The 11,982-nt window shown below is 44.0% G+C and overlaps 1 protein-coding gene across 1 annotated transcript in view; it reads right to left on the reverse strand.

Moving 5' to 3' along the window:
• Positions 1-226: 226 nt before the first annotated feature.
• ASPSCR1 (ASPSCR1 tether for SLC2A4, UBX domain containing) overlaps positions 227-11,982 on the reverse strand; it is a 110,739-nt gene continuing 98,983 nt past the window's right edge. Inside the window, exons 14-16 of the mRNA XM_073606711.1 lie at positions 3,175-3,244; positions 621-799; positions 227-464 (exon numbers count right to left, since the gene is read on the reverse strand). Coding sequence (XP_073462812.1) covers positions 454-464; positions 621-799; positions 3,175-3,244 — 260 coding nt within the window. The 3' untranslated portion in view covers positions 227-453. The remainder of the gene's footprint in view (positions 465-620; positions 800-3,174; positions 3,245-11,982) is intronic.

Genomic DNA, 11,982 nt, shown 5'->3' on the forward strand with positions numbered 1-11,982 from the left:
AACCGTCTATGGCGAGCTTAAGGGATGGGGGATAGTGTGTGCAACATTATAGTGTAAGCCTCTTTTGTGCAGGGGTCTGAGCTAACTGGTTATGTGTGCTCTATAAGGTACAGCATAATTTGCCAGCACTACATAAATACTACACATACTACTACTACTACAAAAAGGAGGCAAACAAAAACATCAGATGACTGCAAAAATATGTCTAAAAAGCAAGAGACAAGTAAATCATTAATTAGTTTAATAATGCACAGCTTTTTGTACGCTTACCACCTTCAGCACAGCTGAAGCAGTAAATGGTAAACATTTGTAGTATGTAAATCACATTTGTATGCGCTCATCCGCAGAAGACTGGCAAGGCATCTCCATCAATCGGCACCCCACAATGGCTGGTTTTCAGACGCGTTGCTTAGTGTCAGAGAGAAATCCTTTGCAAGACCAGAGGAACTCCACTTATTTCTTTCCTGAAAGAAAACACAAAGAAGGAATCATGAACAGGTGCTTGGGTTAGGTGCACATAGCAGGCAGCGTGGTCAGCCCACACCTAATAAGAGGAACACAGCTCATGTGCAGCTTGGATAGAAGCAAGGGTTGTGGAGAGGCCCCTCTCCTGCTAATACCTGGCAGTTTAAGCCATTTGGGGACTTTGCTGGCATCTCTTTGAACTTGCTGATGGGAATCAGAAATCCCAAACTCGTCTTCATAATTCTCTGGTGCTCGCTGAGACACTTGTGAGCTGGGTCCTGGGAGGTCCTCCGGGATGGGAGCAGTGCATGATCCTGGGACACGTGGCATTGCCCTGTCAATGTATAAAGATATCAGTTAGTATATGTGGAAACTAAAGTCTAGTTTTGTGTCACCGGACAACTATGTGGAATATCTACAAAGCTGGGGTGAATTGACTGGTCCTTACAAAAATGTGCCTGTATAACAGTAGCCAACAGTCCAATATTTAAAAATTGCCTATATTTTCTGTACAGGGCTTATTGTATCCCAGAGTTGCTGCACAGGGTAGGCAGGAGAGAAAATTCAGAATGCACAAAATGTGCTCAATCTCCTGGTTCCTTTATGCACCTCTTTTGGAGATGCCCAAAGCTATTTCGGTATTGGCAGGAAGTGCTGGATTTGTTAAATTCTGTTTACGATACCGTGCTGACTTCAGATCCCATTCTTTGCCTTCTAGGATATGTAAATTCTAATAGAAAGTACAGGCCGGCAACTCGACAGCTTCTCCATAGAAAATATTTATTTAAGCATTACAGCAATATCATCATCCAAAAAGCTGACGCGTTTTGGCCTTAGGCCTTCATCAACTTTTGATGAAGGCCTAAGGCCGAAACGGGTCAGGATCTTTGGATGATGTTATTGCTGTAATGCTTAAATAAATATTTTGTATTTAGAAGCTGTTGAATTGCTGGCCTGTACTTTCTATGGATGTTTTGTGAGCTTAATTAGCCAGAGCACCGACTACTCTACACACCAAATATACTATATAGCGGTTAAGCTTGGGTGAGTTTTTCTCTTGTAAATTAGAATAGCCCTGATTGTGATCAGGCAATGGCTACTATGAGATCTCTTTTTATAGCATGTAAGCTGGGTCTCACACCCAACCCTCCTACCCTTGGGGACTGGATTCGGCAAATAGGTAAATATGTAATGTTTGAAAAATATACTTATGTTCAATGCAATGCCTTTCAGAAGTTTGAAAGTATATGGAGAAAGTGGATAGATGCATCACTTTCTAATTTTAATGTCAATCTATAATAAAGACTGGGCATGTTTTTTAGTTGAAGGGGGTGGGGGGTGGTCTGTCATAGAAAAGTTTTCCTATATACTATCTGCCTCTGAATATTTGTGTTTATCTCTTATAAAAACTTTAAATATAAAATGTCAATTATACAAAAAATTGCCGATGATTTTCCAAAAATTTGACCAGCATTACAATAGCTATATAACCTTAACCATGTTAAAATCTGCATTTTTTTTGCTAGAAAATTACCTTAAACCTCCAGGTCCTCTTTAAAGAAAACATCAAGGGGTCTATTAAACCTCTGATGTCTCCCCTGCCCTGCTGCAGCCTACCAAGTACAGATCATGCTTGATTAGCTGCTGCCCCAGCTACAGTAGCCAAGGAATGACCCAGAAGTGATGTGACATTCCTGGGTTCATTCATTTCAAGGGGGAATCGGAGAACGGACGTTCCTCAACCTTCCCCTGCACAATGAATTGGGGCATTTTACTGCAGTCCTGGGATCCAGAAGAACAGGGGAGCCTGGGAACCACTGTGGTCAGCACTGAAGGGGGGCAGCTGGAGCTGTAAAAAGTGATTGGGTGGCTCTACAGCTGACATTAAAAAAAAACAATACCAAGCCCAGCAGCCATGAGCTTGTTTCAACCCTTTGGATACCAAGACACTTATAAACATACCTTGGTAGACAAGGGGTTTAAGCAATGCTATCAGTTTTAAAATACATTAAGAATAAAGGTGTCTGCAATAGAAATGAATTTATACTCCTCTCTTTGGCTGCCCTTGCATCCTTCCATTTCAGCGCTGTAGACTGTGTGAAGTGTTGAGTTCCTTTGTCCCCTGACATGGTACCATCCTACAATCCCTACGTTACTACAGTATGAAACCACAGTGCACGGTGGGAGACACAAGTGTCAGACACGCTTGGTGCCACAGACCCATGCATCCACATGAGCAATGTGGATGCAGAGATCTCCTCCGCCACGCTATTGTATTCGGACAGCGGGACTCCCACCCAATCAGAATACATCGATCAGTACTGCAGGACCGGCTTCTGTTAAACAGCCGGGAGTACACGTGTACTAAAATTTGGCTAGTACCTGCTGAACTGGCCGAACCCTGATACGTGTATACCCAGCTTTTTTTTTTAAACCTGTCCGGGTTGCTTTAATCAAAATACAATTTAGGATTGGAATGGATCTTTTTGGGTGATGCTGAAGTGATTATGGTAAACGTTTCATCCAATTTTCTATCATTTGGCCAAACAACGCTGGGATACGATTTCAGTTGAAAAAGGACTGAAAGCTACCAAACTGTCACAAAATTGTCCGGTGTGTGGCCAGACAAAGAGTTGGCCTGCCCACCCTGCTGCCCTTATTTAGCTAAATGGCCTAAAAAGAATATCATGTCGTTAGGAGCTGCTGTACCTGGCGACCACCAAATCCGCTTGAGAAGGAGACTTTGGTTCTGTCAGTAGATGATGTTGCAAATAATGATCTGTAAAATGGAAATAAAGGCTCAATTCAATATACTGTATATTGCCTTAAATGTAATGTCCATTTAGAGTTATACCTAGTACACATGATGAGAAAAATTATCAGAAATATACTGCTTTCGAAGCAATCATGCGATAGTCTGACCATTAGTGCACAGCTTTCGGGAGCCGATCGCGACTGTTCATACGAAATTATCCGAAGGGATAAAACATGAAAATTTTTCTCATACGATACCAGAACAAATGATTTTGGTTAAATCAGTACAGTATTCCTCTGAAAAAAAAAAAAATCCGAAGACCAAGACCATGCATGCTCAGAAACGAAAGAATACATTACAGTACAATACAACACATTACGACACTTCCAAAGTTATATTCTGTCCTACGAAAATTTTCGTAACTTTGGTAACCACTTGGTTTTTTCAATATGAAACTAGCATGCACAAAAAAAAGAAATAAACGGATAATCATTCGTCCGATATGCTCATCGTGTGTACCAGGCTTTATTTTAGTGGATAGGCTAACAAAACTCAAAAATGTGATAAAATCATAAAAGGAGGAGAAAATATGTGAAAATGTAAAATTGTCATCATGGAGGAGTGGAAGAGGACTCCAGTGGCAACCTGTGAAGCTCTGGTGAACTCCATGCCCAAGAGGGTTAGGGCAACCAAGCTGACCCTTCTCTCTTCACATTGAGGATTGGACACTTGCAAACAACAAAAAAAACCTTTAGGCTAGCTCCGGATAACCTTCTTCTATCATCAACATGCCTCAAGTTCTGTAGCAAGGCAGGACCAAGCTGGACTGCTTTTGGGCATCCTGAAAGTAAAAGACTTTCTTGGTCTCTCAATGTACTCCCAGAAAAGGATTTTACAGTCAGTACAAAAAGCCTAATTTTCTTTCTTTTGTCCATTGAGGGTCACAGAAGTATTTTGCCTACCGAATGTCCAAAAGCAGTCAACTAAGGGTAGGACCACACATCAAACAATGTTAACAGGCCCAGGAAAACCACAGAGAACTGGGAACTGTCTGCAGCTCAAATAGCTGCCTAAAAAGACGTTAAAACCAAAGCTGGCATAAGATGAGGCTGGTAAAACATGTGAACAGAAGACTGGGGGGCAGCCCTACAAAACTGAGAAACAAATGCTTAATGCTAAAAAGCCCAAGAAGCACTCACAGATCTAGCTGGATGTGCCTTGACAAGAAAGGGTGGAATCTGATCCTTGGGACCATAAGCTTGGATGCTGGTATGTCTGAGCCACCTAGAAATGGTGGGAGTACCCGAACAGGGGTCGATCTGGGATTACAAAAAGGGAATCAGTCTTCCTAAAAGAGAATATCTCAGCCTAAACCAGGTCCACACAATGGGAGTAAATTTTCTTTTTTGTGAACTGGAGCCAGACAGAGGGAAGGAAGAACACTGGGATGGTTGAGGTGAAAAGCAGAAACTACCATAAGTAAAAAAAGTAGTCCTGGGCCTCGATCCCACCTCGTTTCATTGAACACCGGAAAGGGTTCCTAATGGGCGACAGTACACTACATGGTAATATTCACAGATTTAGAAATGCCTTTGTCTCTCAAAACCTGGGGTGCAACAGCTATGCTGTTTAAGTCAGTGACCGTGAAGCAGGATGGAAAATCAGTCCTTGAGACAAAAAATCCTGTTGATCTGGTAGAGCCCACAGAGCTTCTGCCAAGAGTCTTACCAGGATGCCATAAAACATCAGCCTGGAGCAATGAGAGACTAGAATGCCCTATGTCTCATTCGAGAAAATCAGACAAGGAAGAAACGTAATGGGAGGAAAGGAGTAGATCAGGCTGTAGTAATCCTATGGAGTCACTAGAGCATCCACTGCTTCCCCTACAGCAGTGGTTCTCAACTCCTGTCCTCAAGACCCACTAACAGGCCAGATTTTAAGTATTAACTTGGGGAGATGCAGACTAGAATACTGCAATCACTGAGCAGCAAATTATATTACCTGTGATGTATTTTAGTTATCTTGCAAACATTGCCTGTTAGTGGGTCCTGAGGATCATTGTACTTTGAAACATACCTGTACAGTTTCTTGTTGAAGCTGGAGGCCAGAAAATCCACATCTGGCTCCCTCCACTTGTGACACAGGTTCTGGAACACTTCCGGGTGTGGGTGCACTCCCCAAGGTTAAGGCACTGTTGGCTGAGGAAGCCTGCCAGTTGTCTACACCTGGGATATACGCAGCCAAGAAGGCTGGAATGTTCTGGCCCAGGAGAGGATCAAATGTACCTTTTTTTAGTCACAGTCAGACTTCTGGCTTCTCCTGTTGGTTAACTGAAAATCTTGCCTGAACTGAATCCAAATTGGGTGATCTTCCAGCATAATGGTCCAATGCTGCAGAGACAGTCAAATTAGCTTAAGTTCCACAATGTTGATCAGGAGATGAAACTCCACCAGTGACAAAGTCCCCTAAACCAAACGGGTGCCCGGGGCTCCTCCCCAGTCAGGCTGCCATCTATAATGAGTATTTTCCAAAGGACTGGAAGGAAGGACTTCTCTGATTCCTAGGCCACCAAACTAGGGACAACATGGTCCTTGGTATAAAACAAATCAGTCTGTAAAGAGAATTGAATTGACTGACTTGTCCAGAACTGACAGAATGTTGCCATGTAGAGGTGTGGAGTGAAACTGGGTAAATGGACTTCTCTCAAAAGAGGCAACTATCAGGCCCAAGACTCTCATACACAAGTGGAAAGTCAGATAACTTCTGCACTGGAGAGCTTGAATTTGAGATCGGAGGGTCTGAAGTTTCTCCTGTTGAAGAAACACTTAGCTGCCTCCAGGACTAGACTCAGGTTCAGGTCCAGGAACCATCCAAAACACTGTTAAGTCTGGACAATCAAGGATATGATGTTGTCCAACAGAGCAAACAGCGACTGGTCCTCAACAGGAGGTTGTCTAAATATAATCACAATGGGGATGTCACAGACTTGTGACTAATACTAGGGCCATCCCCTGAACACTCGAGATGCACTATGCATGTGCACTGACAGAAGATGCATGCAAGAGATCAAGCAGGAAAGCTTCCAGGAGACCATCACACAGAAATTTAAATATACAGCCATTTGTTCCAAGCATTCAATAATCACCTGCAGCAGTGGTGAAATCCCTTTTATTTGACCAGTCAACCATAGATTGGCAAAATAAAGTCACAGCCAGGATGAGGTGAACAGCTAGGGCCGTCAGCAGGAACTTTTTTCTAGAGAGAATTCACAGCTGCTTATCGGTTTGGTTCTTTAAGACAGACACATCTTCCCACTGGAATAATAAGTGCCTTGTAAAGGTGGGACCCCCCCAAACTAAAACAAGGCTAATAAGCACTTGGGGGGAGCAAACAGCTTGTCCGGGAGTTTCCAATCCTCATAGAAAATGAAGTGGAGAAGCGTATACAAAGCCTTTGCAACTTTAATGGACCCAAGCTGGAAAAAGCACTGGTAGAAGCAACAGGCTGATCCGCTAGATTCAGAGTAGTGTGCACCACATTAACAAGAGCTAAGATGGTCTTCTTTCATTGAGAAGTAATGGCAGTAGACTGCAACTCCTCACGAGCAAGCTCATCAAAAACTGGAGTGGTTAAGAATTACAGTCTCTGTAACTGAGGTCTCAGAAGTCCATGGATAAATCTAATTGAGAATCAGCAGGGGAAGGCGCGCAACGTGCTTGTGGCTTCTGTGGTCAGAGCCAGCAAGTAAATGGGTGATCTGGGCCACAAAGTCTTGCACAGCTGTAGTACAAACCTCAGCCAAAACAGCAGATTCTAGGAGGGCAGCAGGATTCCAGGCTGCAGACATCAGCAGCATCAGTACACTGCAAGCAGCCCTGAGCTGTTGGTCGATTGAAAGCTAAGGGGCACCCAGTTCAGGCAGAATTCATAATCAATTAGTTGGCTGATTATCGTTTTGATTAATCAGATAATTGAAGAAAAGAAAAGACACTGAAGAGAAGGAAGGGAGTTGCTGCTCACCCCTTGGATGTTAAAACAGAAAAGAAAGAAAGTTTCCCCACAGCGGGGTTTTTAGGCAGCACAATAATGGATGTAGTCAATGTTGTAAGAAAAAATATAACAATTTTATTGAAAGCTATACCAAAAAAAGGTTAAAAACAATGAGCTCCAGTGGGGAGTGTTTAAAAACTAAATAGCTGAACATACATAGCAGACATATATTCATAACACAATTCCTATCATGAACATAAGACCTGACGCGTTTCAACCCTTAATAGTTGGGGTCTTCTTCAGAGGTTCGGTCTGCTAAAAAGAACATATAAATGACATTGGTATATACATACATAACTTTCATTGTATAGTATAGTAGTAATTACATTCATGATGCAATACACCAATATAGAATAGTTACCAGAAAGGATGTATGTCCAACAAGCGAAGGAAAACTTCCCACATGGAGATCCCTTAAAACGATATGTTGTATTTCCCTCTCAAACCAAAAGGGGGGCACAAGATGTCTCCACCGCCACCTCAAAACAGACCGGGGTAGTGAGAGGCAAAGTGACTTACAAGAGGCTCACACACTTGGGTCGCCGCCCGCCACAGCAAAAAGCCGGCCGACGGGCACTAGGAACACCTAGGATGAAAAATTGATGGGACAGACTAAATACACACCCCAAAAAAAAAAAAAAAAAAAAAAAAAAAAAAAAAAATAATGATCAGATTTTTAGTGGGCAGAAACAACCACCAAGGGACCAAAGTCACCCATATATAGTATCTATAGTGCATGTGGTTCAAGCCAAATCCAAAAAGGAGGTTCCAACCATATTTATATGGTATGTATTTAGAGACTAATAGGATAAATAGTATATGGCTATAAGGATATTGGCAAAAAAACTCCTTTCAAATGAAAAAAGTGAGGTAGTGAGAGGTGTGGGAAAAAAGAAAAAAGAAGAGAAAAAAGATGTGAAAATGGTGGGAGCATGAAAACATCATGCAAAGAAAAAATGAAGTGTAAGGGGAAGGGGTGTGCTGTGAAGTGTAAGCAAAGAGATGATGGGGGGGGGGGGGGGAGGGGGGGGTGAGAGAAAGCAATAGTGATGAGGTACACGCATATTTATTACCTCAAAAAGTGCTAGCCATTATATGTGACTGCATCAAAGAGCCCCATGAGGACTAGACTGACACCTGTTTGCCAACCCGGGATTGGTCACAGGTTATATGGGACTCAGAAGGTTAGTATCCAAATCTAAGTCCACTAGTCTAGGAATAAAACAAAAGGGAAAAGGAAATGTTTTTGTATCTATGAAAAAATATAAGCATATTATGATAATAAATGATCAAACAGTAAATTATCAATAGCAGATAAAAGGGTCAACAGGCCCTAATTGCATGGGGTAGAACAATGATGCAGAGGCATAAGGCTAGAAAGGCATACTTACTGGGTAGTGACCGCAGATGGTGGCAAAAAGTGATGGTAGGCAATGGAGAGTGTGTATGATCATCCAAGCCGGAAAAGGATTGTGAGTCTATTGCCAATAGCACTTATATATCCTTGATTAATTAGGGGCGTGCATAGCCTGTCCCATCCCATCCCAGGTGTGTTCCGAGTCATCCAGCAGCTGCGTGGGGGGCAGCATGGCCGCCATTAAGGCAGCCGTGTGTGGCTTCCCCGGCGTCCAGGAAGAGCGTGCGCCCCGAATTCTCGTCATTCTCGCCGAAATCTCGCGATATCCATGACGTCACGTCGCTGCGCAGCGGGGCCCCGCGCTACGCGCAGTGGCGAAGGGCATCCGAGAATGTTCAGGACGCCGCCGGCAAGGAGGGATAGATCCCCAGTGCGGCGAACGGTGGCCACTCCGATCTGCCAAACGGGGGATAGAGGGGGGGGAGGAGCCGTCTAATCGTGTCGGCCCATTCCCCCCCCCCCCCCTTGCCGGAAGGCACGTCACCAATCACCCCCACACTGAGGAGCGATGGCGGAGAGAGCACCAGCGCCCCCCCTGGCTGGAGGGAAAACAAACACACATACAGAGAACATTGTATTTTAGGCTCATCAATGTTAAATTCATGTTACGTTAATACATTACATACAAGTAAACAGAGCGTCAGTAAAAAGGAGAAATTCAATCATATGCAATTGGTAACCACATAGCATCAAAATGGAAGATAGAAAAACAATGAGTCAAAAGAACAAAACAATAAAAATAAACAATATGAAATAAACATAAAATGTACAAAAATATGTATAAAAAATGTAACATAATCAAATCAAAAATATATAATGACACCGGAGGCGAGAAGAAGAAAAAATGAGAGGGGGGGATTAGTGTGGGGGAAGGAGGGGAGGGGGGGGGGGGGAAAGGGAGGGGAAGGGGAGGGGGAAAAGGGTGGAAAAAGAGGGGAAGGGGGGGAAAAAGGGGAGGGAGGGGGGGGGAGGAAAGGTGGGGGGGGAGGGGGGAAAGAGGGGAAAGGGTGGGGAAAAGGGAAAGGGGAGGAGGGCAAGACTGGATCCTAGCAATGAAATACTTGATTATTGAACTGCTTTACGTCATATTCCACTCTCAGACAGTCCAGAGAGAGGGAATATGGCTATTGTGTTTTACCAGAGACAAAGCCCTTTAGAAATGGAGCAAAAGAGATAGCATCGTTTAGTCCTGGGAAAGAGGTGGAATTTAATTTAAATATCCACCTCTGTTCATGCTGCAATAGGATTTTATTCCAGTCGCCTAGCCTCGCATCGGTATATGAACTCGATCGAGAGTGCGGCGAAAGATACTTTAGGCATTCTGTAGATTGTGGGTTTCCATCACATGTCGCCCAAGTGGCAAGTACGGATTGCTAATTTGCATGTGGTAAATATGTTTGGATATGCGTCGATGGAACTCTTGTTTGGTCTTACCGACGTAGTGTGCCCACATTCACAAGACATGAGGTACACTACGCCCCGTGTTTGACAGTTGGTGAAGTGTGATGGTTTAAAGATTGTTCCATTTGGAAGGTTGAAGATCTTTTCATGTCTTATGTACTGACAGTAAGAGCAGTGTCCACAAGGGAAGGATCCCAGGACGGAACAGTGCTTTCATCTTTTTTGTGCATTTTTAAACTCACTTGGACTAGTTTGTCTCTTAGTGAGGTTGCTCGTCTATAGGTGATTGAAGGGGTATCTGCAATGAACTTACTAATCTTTGGGTCATCTCGAAGAATGGACCAATGTCTACCATAATGTTTCTGATCTGCTTATGTTGTTTGGAAAAACGTAGAATCACCCTAGTGGGAGTTCGTATTGGGGGTCACCCTTGGGTCTTTCTCTCAGATAGCAATGCATGTCTGGGTTGTATGGTGGCTCGATTGTACTGCCTTCTACGCAGAGCTATGAGCGGCTATAACCCCGTGCCAGCAATCTAATTTGTAATTTCTGTGCTTCTTGTTTGAAGAGAGTCTCATCGGAACAGTTCCTGCGTAAACGCAGATACTGTCCGTATGGGATAGATCTCTTCAAGCCTGTGGGGTGAAAGCTATCCGCATGGAGGGATGGTATTTCCTGCGGTGCTTTTCCTAAACAGAGTGCTGGAAATGAGGTCCTCTGAGGTACGTCTCAGCTGCAAGTCCAGGAAAAGTTATTTGGTCACAGTCATAGGTCATAGTGAATTTTAGATTGCGATCATTCTGGTTGATACAATCAAAAAACTTCAATAGGGATTCCTCAGGGCCTTCCCAGATCAGGAGGACATCATCAATGTATCGTCGCCACACACGTATGTGACTCATGTATGTGGCGAGGCCCTCATCCTCTTGGAGTGCCCTCTCCCACTCCCCCAGGTACAGATTGGCGTAGGCCGGGGCACAAACAGGTGCCCATGGCCACGCCCTGCACCTGGAGGTAGTGGGAGTGGTCAAAGGTTAAAGAAGTTGTTATTCAAGATATATTCCTAGGGCATCATCATGATAAACTCTATTTAATGCTACATCATATTTGTGGCTTCTTAGAAGGAGTGCCCGTACAGCTTCGATCCCCTTGTGATGGGGGATCGAGCTGTACAGTGGCCTCGACATCGATAGCCACAAAAAAGGAATTGGGTGGAGAGAGATACTTCCTGGATAATCCCCACCTCTATCCCCCGTTTGGCGATCGAGGTGGCCACCGTTCGCCGCACTGGGGATCTATCCCTCCTTGCCGGCGGTCTGTCCCTGAACATTCTCGGATGCCCTTCGCCACTGCTGCTGTAGTGCTGCGGTGGCCTCCGTAGTCGTCTAGTCGACGTGACGTCATGGATATCGCTGAGATTTCGGCGTGAGAATGACGAGAATTCGTGGGCGCACTGCTCTTCCTGGACGCCGGGGAAGCCACACACGGCTGCCTTAATGGCGGCCATGCTGCCGCCCCACGCAGCTGCTGGTATGACCGGACACACCTGGGATGGGATGGGACAGGCTATGCACTGCCCCTAATTAATCAAGGATATATAAGTGCTATTGGCAATAGACTCACAATCCTTTTCCGGCTTGGATGATCATACACACTCTCCATTGCCTACCATCACTTTTTGCCACCATCTGCGGTCACTACCAGTAAGTATGCCCTTCTAGCCTTATGCCTCTGCATCATTGTTCTACTCCCATGCAATTAGGGCCTGTTGACCCTTTTATCTGCTATTGATAATTTACTGTTTGATCATTTATTATCATAATATGCTTCTATATTTTCATAGTATACTCAAAACATTTCCTTTTTCCCTTTTTGTTTTATTCCTATGACTAGT

The sequence above is a fragment of the Aquarana catesbeiana genome, linkage group LG12 (genome assembly GCF_042186555.1).
Source record: "Aquarana catesbeiana isolate 2022-GZ linkage group LG12, ASM4218655v1, whole genome shotgun sequence".
In the NCBI taxonomy this organism is placed as follows: domain Eukaryota; kingdom Metazoa; phylum Chordata; class Amphibia; order Anura; family Ranidae; genus Aquarana; species Aquarana catesbeiana.